Consider the following 13,409-nt stretch of genomic DNA (forward strand, 5'->3'; position numbering starts at 1 on the left):
CTTGATTTCATTCTCAGCCTGAACACTGTTGGTGTATAGAAATGCTACTGATTTTTGTACATTGACTTTGTATCCTGAAACTTTATTAAAGTCATTTATCAGTTCGAGGAGCCTTTGGCAGAGTCTTTAGGATGTTCTAGGTATAGAATCATATTATCAATGAAGAAAGATCGTTTGACTATGTTGTTTCCTATTTGGATGCCTTTTATTTCTTTCTTTTGCCTGACTGCTCTGTCTAGGACTTCCAATACAATGTTGAATAGGAGTGGTTAGAGTGGACATTCTTGTCTTGTTCCAGTTTTCAAAGGGAGTGGTTCGAGCTTTTGGCTGTTCCGTATGATGTTGGCTGTGCGATCTGTCAAAGATGGCTCTTATTATTTTGAGGTATGTTCCTTCGATGCCAAGTCTGTTGAGGGTTTTTATCATGAAGGGATGTTGGATTTCATTGAAAGCCTTTTCTGCATATATAGAGATGATCATATTGTTTTTGCTTTTGAATCCGTTTATGTGCTGAATCACATTTATTCATTTGCATATGTTGAACCAATCTTGTATACCAGGAATAATGCCTAGCTGATTGTGGTGAGTTAACTTTTTGATGTGCTGCTGGATTTGGTCTCCTGGTATTTTGTTGAGGATTTTTGCATCTATGTTTATCAGGGATATTGGCCTGAAGTTTTCTTTCTTCATTGTGTCTCTGCCAGATTTTGGTATTAGGTTGATGCTGGCTTCACGGAATGAGTTAAGGAGGAGTCCTTCCTCAATATTTTGGAATACTTTCAGTAGGACTGGTACCAGTTCTTCTTTTGGTAGAAAGAAGTATAATTCGATAGAACTTGGTTGTGACTCCATCTGGTCTAGTGCTTTTTTTGGTTGGTGGGTTTTTTATTACTGATTCCATTTTAGAGCTTAATAATGGTTTATGCAGAGTTACAATATATTCTGGATTCAATCTTACGAGATTCTGTATGTTTCCAGGAATTTATCCATTTCCTCTAGAATTTCTAATTTGTGTGTATAGAGTTGTTCCTGATATTCTGAGGATCTTTTCTATTTCTGTGGGATCAGCTGTAATGTCATCTTTGTCATTTCTGATTGTATTTATTTGGATCTTCTCTTTTTTCTTTGTTAACCTAGCTAGTGGTTTATCAATGTAGTTTATTTTTTCAAAGAACCAAGTCTTGGTTTCATTCACTGACCCCTTAGCAAATAATTTTTTGCTAAGTCTCCAAAAGCAATTGCGACAAGAGCAAAAACAGACAAGCGGGACCTAATTAAACTAAAGAGCATCTGCACAGCAAAAAAAGCAAAAACAAAAGCAAAAATACACACAAAACAACAAAAACAACAAAACTATCAAGAAAGCAAACAGACAACCTACAGAACAGGAGGAGATATTCTCAAACGATACATCCAACAAAGACCTAATATCCAGACTCTATAAGAAGCCAAAATAATAAGCAAACACCAAATAACCAAATTAAAAAATGAGCAAAGATCATGAACATACATTTCTCAAAAGAAGACATAAAAGTGGCCAAAAAACATATGAAAAAATGCTCAGGATCACTAATCATCAGAGAAATGCAAATCAAAACCACAATGAAATACCATCTCACACCATCAGGATGGCTATTATTCACAATAGCAAAGACATGTAATCAACCCAAATGTCCATCAATGATAGACTGCATAAAGAAATCTGGTACACATGGAATACTACACAACTATAAAAAAGAATGAAATTACATCCTTTGCAGTAACACAGATGAGCTAGTGGCCACAATCCTAAGCAAATTAACACGGAACAGAAAATAAAATACCACATGTTCTCACTTATAAGTGAGAGCTAAACATTGAGCACACATGGAGATAAATATGGGAACAATAGACCCTATGGAATACTAGAGCGTGGGGGGTACTATGCTCACTACCTGGGTGACAGGATTCACACACTAAACCTTAGCATCACTCAATATTCCCATGTAACAAATCTGCACATATATACCCTATATCTAAAATAAAATTTGAAAAAAAGATACACAAATGGAAAATAAACATATGAGTCAACAGACACTCATCATCCTATATCATCAGGGAACTGTGAATTTAAGAAAATGAGATACCACTGCATACCTATTAGAATGGCTAAAATTCAAAACACTGACACCACCATGCCACCAAATGCTGGTGAGGATGTGGAGCAACAGGAACTCTCATTCACTGCTGCTGGGAATGTAAAATGGCACAGCCACTTTGGCAGACAGTTTGGCAATTTAAAAAATGTAAAGATAGTCTTACCATATAATCCAGCAATCACGGTCCTAGGTATTTACATAAATGAGTTGAGATGCCCACATAAAATCCTACACATGGATATTTACTGCAGCTTGAGTCACAACTGTCAAAACATAGAAGCAACTAGGATGTCCTGCAGTAGGTGAATGGATAAATTATAGTCCAAGCAGACAATGGAATATTACTCAGTGTTAAAAAGAAAAGAGCTATTAAGCCATGAAGACACTGAGGAACCCAACTGCTGACTGCTGAGTGAAAGATGCCAATTTAGAAAGCCTACCTACTATGAAATTACACGCCATTCTAGAAAAGGCAAAACTATGGATACAGTAAAAGGATTAGTAGTTGCTGAAAGTTTGGGGAGAAAGCAGGATACATAGGTGGAGCACAGGGATTTGGAGGGCAGTGAAGCTATTCTGTACGATGGTGTAATGGTGGATACATTTCATTATACATTTATCAGAACTCACAGAATATACAACAGAAAGAGTGAACCCTAATGTAAACCATGGACTTTAGTTAATAATAACATATTAATATTGCCTCATCGATTAGAACAAGTGTATCGGATCGATGCAAGATGTTAATAATAGGGGCAACTGTGGGGATGGGGAGGAAAAGTGAACATATGGGAACTCTGTGCTTACTGCTCTACGTTTCTGTAAACCTAAAACTACGGTACTCCTAAAAAATAAAGGCTATTAATTACAAAAATTATTAACAAAATCAAAATGCTTACTGGACAACCAAATTTTGGTTAAGCTTCTTTCCTTTCCCCAAGCCCCTGAACTCTGACCCAGAGTACAGAATCTCTCCTTTCAAAGTTGCTTCTGAGAATCAGCTGACCACAAGGAAAAGCATCACTGATCAGCTGTCCATTCCCTCCACCCACTCCTTCACACCTTGTTCTTTTTAGCATTGTTTACCCACCCCCTCTTAGGAAATAAATTTCCTTTCTGTGTGATCTTTGAGACCCTTGCAGATCTTATGGTTGGAGCGTTCCCCTTACTGCAATAGCCCCCTCACCTCTACTGCAGTGATTCTTCTGCATCAAGTCTCTTCTTACATAAATCCAGATTTTTCTTTGAAAGACAATACATTCTATTAGTTTAGGCTGTTTAGTTAGTTTTAACTAAAATCATTCACCACATCAGTGAACACGCAACTTGGTTTTTTTAAAAAAAAAACCACAAAGTCTTACTCTGTTGTCCAGGCTGGAGTGCAATGGTGTGATCTCAGCTCACTGCAACCTCTGCCTCCCGGGTTCAAGCAATTCTCCTGCCTCAGCCTCCTGAGTAGCCTGGATTACAGGTGCCCACCATCACGCCTGGCTAATTTTTGTATTTTTAGTAGAGATAGGGTTTCACCATGTTGGTCAGGCTGGTCTTGAACTCCTGACTTCACGTGATCTGCCCGCCTCGGCTTCCCAAAATGCTGGGAATACAGGCATCAGCCACCGAGCCCGGATGCAACTTGGTTTTAATACAATTACAGGCTCGTAAGATTTTAACGCTTCAAGGGTTTCTAAAAATCAACTAGTCCCAACTCTGACCAATGGCAGGAGCTTTGAGCAATAGATATCCTGTCACTGACCAAACACCTCTAGTAGTAGGTAATGTAGTGTCACTGAAGATAGCTTGTTCTGCCGTTACGAAATTCTCATACCAAGCTGACATTTCCATTCACATAGTAGCTACCCACAGGTACCAGTTCTGTCCTCTCAACAATGAAGGATGTCTATGCTTTCTTCCAGTTACTGTCCTCCAGATCACTGCCCTCCAGGTGTCTAAAGGCAACTAGACTCCAGCTTCTTCACATCCATAAAAAGGCATCTGTCTTGCTGAGGTTTTCAACTCTGCTGATACAAAAACAAAGACTGAATCATGTTCTTCGTTTCCTTTAATTGTGGCAGTGCTCAGTAGAGGCAATGAAGTCATATTTGGAGTCCTATTAAGACAAATACTCCAGAGAAGAAGCATCTATATCCATCAAGGGCTATCATTTTGTTGTTTATGAGAACTCGCATCTTTGCAGGAAAGAGTTAAGGGCGAGGCATCAAAAGGTGAATGTATCTTTATTTTATTTAAGCCTCCATCAAATGATGGCTAGAAAATGCTGCATCTATCTCAGTGTTTTCTTCATTTCATGTTTCCCTTGACTTTTGTGAAACTACCAACCAGCCATTCTTAGGGCCAGTCAGCTGAGACACTGTGGCCAGCTTTTCCCGTTGTTATGGAAACAGTGGCTTTGTGAGGCTTTTTCCCTTAAAAAAAAAAAGCCAACCTGTAATTCAACAAAAATTATGAGCAAGTATAGCTGTCTATATTGCTGACATAAGCAGCAAGACTGGGAATTGGTTATAAAAACCTTACTTCGTAAGAACACCTGGAACAACCACCAAAAAAACAAAAACAAAAACAAAAAAAAAAACAGCCAGGCATGGTGGCTCATGCCTATAATCCCAGTTACTCAGGAGGCTGAGGTGGGACAATCACTTGAGCCCAGGAGTCTGAGGCTGCAGTGAGCTATGACTGTGCCACTGCACTCCAGCCTGGGCAACACAGTGAGATACTGTCTCTTAAAAAACTCCAAAAATCAGCTCGAAATTCTTATAACCTACCTGAATACTTAACAAACTGAAAATCAACTTCTGAGAGGCTTGGCTATGACATCCACCAGTTCAGTCACCATTAACATGTAAATGTTACTGAGAGAAGGAACTGTATTTCTTCACTGTCCTTTGTCCCTCTGCCCTGGCACCTAACAGAGGCTTGCGGAGTATCTACTGAATGGAGTCACAGAACTACTGGAAAGGCTTTCCACTGTCTCATTCCCTGTGCATTGTCCCTAACTGGAAGAAGTTACTTTGAGGAGAACAGCTGTGGATCCTCCAGTGGCACCAGCAGCCTGAGGATAGTCTTTAGCCAGAGCACCTGGCCCCTCAGCTTCTGCAAACACACTGGCAGAGAAAGCCGATCTAAAACCAGGAGCTGCTCAGAGAAGTAACCATGTACCTGTGATCAAGGCATAAGACAAAATGCTTTCTCTAGTTATCATCAATGTAACAGACCCAACTTTTCTGTGAAAATTCTTGGTTGGTGTTTCTTTGGTAGTTAAGAAGAGATGCATCATAGCTGAGTGGTGTCTGATGCTGCCCCGAACTAACTCTTCTGATCTACCTTAAACACTGTCAACACCTCCATTTGGATCTATCCTGGGGAACTCACTGCAATGGGTTTTATGTCAATTTTTATCTGAAGGCAATGATTCCTGATTTTTAAATTTCTGGTCATACATGATCAAACACTAAAGGTCCTAGGGAACCATGTGTATCTTCCAACTCCGTTACTGAAACTATTAATTAGAGCCCACTAAGAAGAAATTTTATATAAAGTAAATATATGCCAATTTTATATACAATAAATATTGCCAATCTAAAGCTTTCGTAAAGAATATCTATAATGCAAAATGCTAGTAAAAAGATACATGTTGTGGGTCGGGCATGGTGGTTCATGCCTGTAATCCCAGCACTCTGGGAAGTTGAGGTCAGGAGTCTGAGACCAGTCTGGCCAACACGGTGAAACCCCTTCTCTCCTAAAAATACAAAAAATTAGCTGGGTGTGGTGGCGTGTGCTTGTCCCAGCTACTCGGGAGGCTGCGGCAGGAGAACTGCTCGAACCTGGGAGGCGGACGTTGCAGTCAGTCAAGATCACACCACTGCACTCCAGGCTGGGTGACAGAGTGAGACTCCATCTCAAAAAAAAAAAAAAAAAAAAAAGAAAAAAAAAGATACATGTTGTGGAATGTGAAGCGCACTCTGGCATGCAGCGGCAGAGCGGAACAGTGACATTCTAAAGAGTGACTCCTACATGAAATACCTAAAAAGAAGCCCCAGGAAGTTAGCAGAGTCCTACAGAACATGACTCTGGTTTCCTTAGCAATTGAATCCAGCTCTTGGTAGGGCCAATATTGACAGCAGAGTCACCAAACACTTCCTTCAGTTATCGGTCAACAGAGACTTTTTAGCTAAATCAAGAACATTACTGCTTCCTTTGTGTTTCCTACACATGTCACTTTGGCAGTCGCTCTGTTCAACAGACACTACTGCTGCTTCCATCTGTCAATGCAACTTTGGGAAGAGAGACTGTAGCTCAAGGATAAGAACCAGAATATATACATAGATGTACATGAGCATACAAGCATATCAACACAAAAACATATACCCAACTAAGGAAGTAATAATTAGGTGTTGAGTTTCACATCTCTCTCCGAGTACTCCTGATTCAATAAGGAACTGGCCATGCCTGGGAGACAAGCCTGAAACAATAATGATGTTTCATTTATTTTTCCTCTAGTCATCAGAGCCAGAAATTTCTCTTCCCCCTCACTTCTCATAAACAACCAGGGAGTCCTATGAAATCTCTTTCGTGTATCTCTCATTTATTCAACAACAAACGAGTGGCTACTTTGTTCTGCACTTAGGGATACAACCTGTAAACGAGACTGACGTGGTTACCGCTCTGCCCTCACGAGGCATATGGCCTAATTGGAGATGGGCATTAAGTAGAGAGGCAACCTCAACCCATCCAGGTATTGGTAGGGACTAATTCAGGGTGCTATGAGCTCAGGGAAGGAAGGACACTTCCTCAGATTTAAGGAGAGTGTCAGGGTTTTCTGAGAGAAAAAATAGCTAATATTTGAATCCATCTAATCTCTTTACTCCATTAAGATAGCCTAGGGTTAGGACCTTTTTTCTTGCCTGGACAAGTATCTTACTCTTCTAATTGGTCTTTCTGCTTTTAATCTTACCTTTGCTGGAAACCTTATCGTCAAGATAGAAAGCAAACTTCACAGACTGGGGTTCTTTGTGGTCTGAATCCCTATTTATCTTTTACCAGACTTCTCCATGTTTTCATATTATATGGAAGACATGCAGAACCACTCCCATTTCCTACAATGTGTTATACTCACCTCCATCTGCCTAGGTTACCATTTCCCTTGTTTCTTAAGACTAGGTCAAACTTTACCTTTGCGGGGAAGCCTTTCCTGACCCCTAATCTGGGATGGCCACCCACTACGATATATATTTTCAAGTAAGTATAGACGGCATAAACAGCGTGATAATAAGTATGTGCTATTTACTTTTGGGCTTCAACTCAGGAATGGTCAATGGCCCAAATTAAGAATCTATATTTCAGGAGAGGCCAGCTAACATGAACTCCACAAGGCAGCCACTCAAAAAAGCTCTTCAGCTATTCTATGTTCACCAACACTAAGACTTGGCTCATTAGCTTAAAAATGGAAATATTTTTATTGGTGAAAGTAATGACCTGTTAACCACCATGGTGAATATTGGAAATGGACTCTCATTGATAAAGTAAAAGATATTTGAGATATGTATATTGAATAAAATATTTTAGAGAGTCCCAACTTTTGCATAAACCAGGAATAAGTCTGCATCTGATAACAAAGGAATGCTGCCCGGGCCACTTGTGTCCAGTCATCGGCTTAGGAAGCGTCTGTTTGCCTGATGCCGATTCTAAGAGTAACAGAATCCTGCTTCTGTAATGTCACATCCCTTACAAGAGGTCAGACACCTAAAATGACAAAGAGCTGGGACATTACTCAGTTTGAAAAATGGGTTGCAGAACCTATTTCTAAATGAGTATTTATTTAATAAATGCCTATATACACGGCAGAATTTGCTCTCACTCTAATGTGATAACAGTGTTGTAGGGGAGCAGCTAACCATTCCTCAAAGTTCTTCATGGAGGTTTCTGCCATAAAGAACGTAAGAACTGCACTAAGTTAGCCTAGTCATCTCAGAATAGGGCCTTTCCTTGGCGCCTTCACAGAACCCTGTGCACCTTCCATGGTATGTGTCAAGGTGTATGGTAACTGTCAGTTTACCTGTCTACTTTTCTCAATAAATGCTGAGGCCTTTGAGAACAGGACCTCATCTCTAGTCCACTGTTTATCTCAGTAACCAGTGTAACAAAATACAGCTGGCTGGGCGTGGTGGCTCACGCCTGTAATCCCAGCACTTTGGGAGGCCGACGCGGGTGGCTCACGAAGTCAGTAGATTGAGACCATCATGGCCAACATGGTGAAATCCCGTCTCTACTGAAAATACAAAAAAATTAGCTGGGTGTGGTGGTGGGTGCCTGCAGTCCCAGGTACCCAGGAGACTGAGGCAAGATAATCCTTGAACCCAGGAGGCGGAGGTTGCAGCGAACTGAGATTGTGCCACTGCACTCTAGCCTGGGCAACAGAGTGAGACACTGTCTCAAAAAAAAAAAAAAAAAAAAAGACAGTCGCTCACGCCTGTAATCCCAGCACTTTGGGAAGCCAAGGCAGATGGATCATGAGGTCAGGAGTTCGAGACCAACATGGTGAAACCCCATCTCTACTAAAAATACAAAAACTGGCTGCGTGTGGTGGTGCATCCCTGTAGTCCCAGCTACTCAGGAGGGTGAGGCAGCAGAATCGCTTGAACCCGGGAGGCAGAGGTTGCAGTGACCTGAGATCGTGCGATTCTACTCCAGCCTGGGCGACAGAGGGAAACTCCATCTCAAAAAAAAAAAAAGAAATACAGTCATCCCTTGGTATCTGTGGGGAATTTACTCCAGGACCTCCTGTGGATGCCAAAATCCATGGATGCTCAAGTCCTTTAAAATGGCATGGTATTTGCATATAACCAGTGCACATCCTCCCATATACTTTAAATCATCTTTAGATTACTTATAATATCTAATACAACGTAAATAGTTGTACTGTTTTTTATTGTATCATTATTTTTTATCATTCCCCCCCCCAAATATCTTCAATCTGTGGTTGGCTGAATCCACAGATGCAGAACCCACAAATGTGAAGGGTAGACTATACTTGCTGAATGAACAATATTACACAAGCAGCATGACAAAGTAAGAGGACATCTGATTAGGAGCCGGGAGACCTGCATTTTAATACTAGTGTCAACAACAGCTTGAGTACTTACTATATGTCAAACACAATGTTAGACTCTTAAACAGTAGAGTATTTCATTTAATCTTCAGGACAATTCTGAGAGTAGCATCACTATTTTACATAAGATGAAACAGAGGGGCCAATTTACACAAGGTCATTCAGATAAATAAGTAGAAGAGTAAATCTTTGAACCCAAGTCTAGTGGTATCCAAAGCACATGCTTGACATCACTATGTTAGAAGTGTATTCCATAGCTAACACTGGAGAGCCAAGACAAAAAATTGGAATCCCTCTGGATTCCCATTTCCTCATCTATTTACTGAGCGAGACTAAAATGACAGGCTCTCCCCACTCTTCGCGTTACAGTGTGATGGTTCTAAGTATCAACAGTCATTGCCTCAGTCTCGCCTGCCCCTACTGCCTTGACAAGCGTGAAAGAGGATTTTTATATGCAGTGTGTTATAGACCTTTTCAGACAACATATTTTGTTTTTAGACTCTTCTCTTCTGAAAAAGTCTCAGGGGATTCTGAAGTCAGAAGAGGGGGACCCATTTTTGGAACATTGCTTTGAAGCTAAAACCTGCTGTTAGTCAACAGAGCCAGCAGGTGGTTACTTTTTTGTTCTACAGTCCTTCACTGATACGGATGCTGGCTGAAATGGTAAAAAAGGGCAAGGAAAAAAAACACTTTGACTATTAGAGAAAGAAAAATGATGAAAGAAATGAGCAGAAATGTCAATTTGTTTACCATGTTTCAACCGCACTTTTGCAGCTGGATAAAGGAAAAGATTTTAGTGGTTCTCTTGACATCATCTATGCATTGCTCAGACAGGGTGTAAAACAGTCAGACCCTATCTGTGGTCACAAAGCTTACAGTCAGGAACTGAAGTGGCACACATGAGAGCTCTCTTCTGCCAGTATTTACTGAAGACCTTCTCATGTGCTATTAATATCTCAGGCCAGTTTTTTAAGGCACAGCTCTGTAGAAGTAAAGCACATTTTTTTTTTTTTTTTTTTTTTTTTGAGACAGAGTTTCACTCTTGTTGCCCAGGCTAGAGTGCAGTGGCTTAATCTCGACTCACTGCAACCTCTGCCTCCTGGGTTCAAGTGACTCTCCTGCCTCAGCCTCTGGAGTAGCTGGGATTACAGGCATGCACCACCACGCCTAGCTAATTTTCTATTTTTAGTAGAGATGGGGTTTCATCATGTTGGCCAGGCTGGTCTTGAACTCCGGACCTCACATGATCCGTCCACCTCAGCCTCCCAAAGTGCTGGGATTACAGGTGTGAGCCACTGCACCCGGCCGAAGTAAAGCACATTATTAAGACAAACTATATAGCTTTCCTCTGAATATCTTTCACCTGCTACCATGATGCCATGCCTGGTATAGAAGATGGAAATTCTAGAAACAGATAGTTGCTAGGAGACATGTCAAAACCCAACTTGGCTTCTCTGGATGAGCCAAGAAGGCCTGGAGACATGTCATTAAAGCATCTAATCAGAAATAATCCTGGAGAGCATTAAGATGATTAAAAATCACTGCCATGTTGAGAATTTTGTTCCACATAGGAGAATAAACATGCGGAAGAGGAACTGGTTTTTTGCCTTTATTAAAACAAACTCACCTTTTTAGCAGTGGGATCCCCTTTGGACTGATGATATGATGGAGACATTTTTACCTGGAAGAAAAAGGCAAACATGTTAATACCCTTTCAGTTATAGTCTAGTTTTGTTTGACCCACATTCAAAATAATTCAACTAGAATTGGTATAACTAAGATAAAACAGACATTTCCAGAGGAAATTAACTGAGTAACAGATTTTTTCTTACGCCCCCTTGAAATTTTTCTGGAGATCAAAAAATCAGTAGTGACCCAAGAAAAAAATATGATTTGGGTAAGAAAAGTGGGACAGATGGTCTAGATGGGTTTTAACCAAATGGTGAGGGACTAAATAGATCTTTGGTGATCATGTTAAGCAAATGAAGTAATAAATGATCAGCATTTCTTGCAGAAGGTGACTCAAAATCTCTATTGTGATGTAATATCCCTTTGAAGCAAAGCATGGACAGAAGAGTTTGATAATAGTGAAGGATTTAGAAAAAGTATCAGCCAAACCATAATAAGATGATGTTTAGTCCAAGGAAGAAAAGATAATGGTACAGAAATATCTTTAAATATTTGAAAAGCTGAAATATAGGGATTTCACATTAGACAAATGAAAAAGACCCAATTACATGCTGCCTACAAGAAATACCACTTAAATATGAAGGCTCAAATAGGTTAAAAGGAAAAGGATGAGACAATATACCATGATAGCATTAGATTTTTTAAAAATTATTATTTATTTATTTATTTTTGAGACAGAGTTTCGCTTCTGTTGCCCAGGCTGGAGTGCAATGGCATGATCTTGGCTCACTGCAACCTCTGCCTCCCAGGTTCAAGTGATTCTCCTGCCTCAGCCTCCCAAGTAGCTGGGATTACAGGCATGCACCACCACACCTGGCTAATATTTTGTATTTAGTAGAGATCACCTGACCTCAGGTGATCTGCCTGTCTTGGCCTCCTAGAGTGCTGGGATTACAGGCATAAGCCACCGCGCCTGGCCTGATAGCACTAGATTTTAGAGCAAAGACTACTATCAGGTACAAAAAGGGTCATCCCATAATAATAAAGGGGTCAATTCATCAGGAAGATACAACAATGCTAACCATCTGTGCACCTAATAGCTTAAAAATACATGACGCAGGCCGGGCGCTGTGGCTCAAGCCTGTAATCCCAGCACTTTGGGAGGCCGAGACGGGCGGATCACGAGGTCAGGAGATCGAGACCATCCTGGCTAACATGGTGAAACCCCATCTCTACTAAAAAATACAAAAAACTAGCTGGGCGAGGTGGCAGGCGCCTGTAGTCCCAGCTACTCGGGAGGCTGAGGCAGGAGAATGGCATAAACCCGGGAGGTGGAGCTTGCAGTGAGCTGAGATTCGGCCACTGAACTCCAGCCTGGGTGACAGAGTGAGACTCCGTCTCCAAAAAAAAAAAGAAAAAAAAAATACATGATGCAATCATGCAAAGAACTATGCTGAGTGAAAGAAGTCAGATAAAAAAGTATATCTATTTTATAGTTTCATTAATCTAAAATGCAAGAAAATGCAAAGTAATATACTGTTTAGTTTGTAAAGATAATCAGTGGTTGCCAGGGAACAGGAGGGAGGGATTAAGCAAATTTTTGGTGGTGATGGGTAGAGTCATTATCTTGACTGTGGTGACAGATTCATGAATGTATACATATGTCAAATTTATACACTTTACATATGTCCAGTTTATATCAGTTATTACACCTCAATAAAGCATTTAAAGAAATTTGAAGTGTATAACTAAAGCAGTGGTTAGAAGAATTTACAGCCCATATGTTATTTTGGAAAATAAGAAAGGTTTAAAATAAAGGATCCAAATTTCCAATTTAGGGAACTAGAAAGAGATCAAAGTAAAACCAAACTAAGCAGGGAAGAAGTAAATAATAAGCAGCAAAAATCAATTAAATAAAAAAATAAATAAACAACCAAGAAAATTATCAGAGTCAAAATTGGTTCTTTGAAAAGATAAATAAAATTGATAATCTACTATGGAGCTTGATCAAGAAAAGGAGACTATAAATTACCAGTATCAGCAATGAAAGAGGATATATTACAACATGCAACATCATTTACAGATATTTAAAAGATAGTAAGAGCCTTTTGTGAATAATTTTATGCCAATAAGCTTGACAAATTAAATGAAAAGGATACATTCCTTAAAAACAGAACTTACACAAATGGACCCAAAACAGAACATATGAATAGCCTTATATCTATTAAATAAATTCAATTTGTTATCAAACATCCTTTTGCAATGAAAATTCCTAGCCCACAGGGTTTCAGCAGTGAATTCTAAAAAATATTAAATATACAGAGACCAGAATATCTACTTGTTAATTTACAGGGGTTAGTCCATTCTCATGGTGCTATTAAAAAATTCCTGTGACTGGGTAATTTATAAAGGAAAGAGGTTTGATTGACTTAGTTCCACATGGCTGGGAAGGCTTCAGGAAACTTACAATCATGGCAAAGGGGAAGCAAATACATCCTTCTTTACAAGGCAGCAGGAGA

The 13,409-nt window shown here is 39.9% G+C and overlaps 1 protein-coding gene across 3 annotated transcripts in view; it reads right to left on the minus strand.

Annotated features, from left to right (window-relative positions):
- Positions 1-13,409, minus strand: part of VPS8 (VPS8 subunit of CORVET complex) — a 263,309-nt gene that overhangs the window by 19,921 nt on the left and 229,979 nt on the right. For all 3 annotated transcript variants that reach the window (XM_030931118.1, XM_030931123.1, XM_030931127.1), the window contains one exon: positions 10,889-10,942. In XM_030931118.1, the coding sequence (XP_030786978.1) occupies positions 10,889-10,942 (54 nt within the window). The remainder of the gene's footprint in view (positions 1-10,888; positions 10,943-13,409) is intronic.

This window comes from Rhinopithecus roxellana, chromosome 1 (assembly GCF_007565055.1).
Source record: "Rhinopithecus roxellana isolate Shanxi Qingling chromosome 1, ASM756505v1, whole genome shotgun sequence".
Lineage (NCBI taxonomy): Eukaryota > Metazoa > Chordata > Mammalia > Primates > Cercopithecidae > Rhinopithecus > Rhinopithecus roxellana.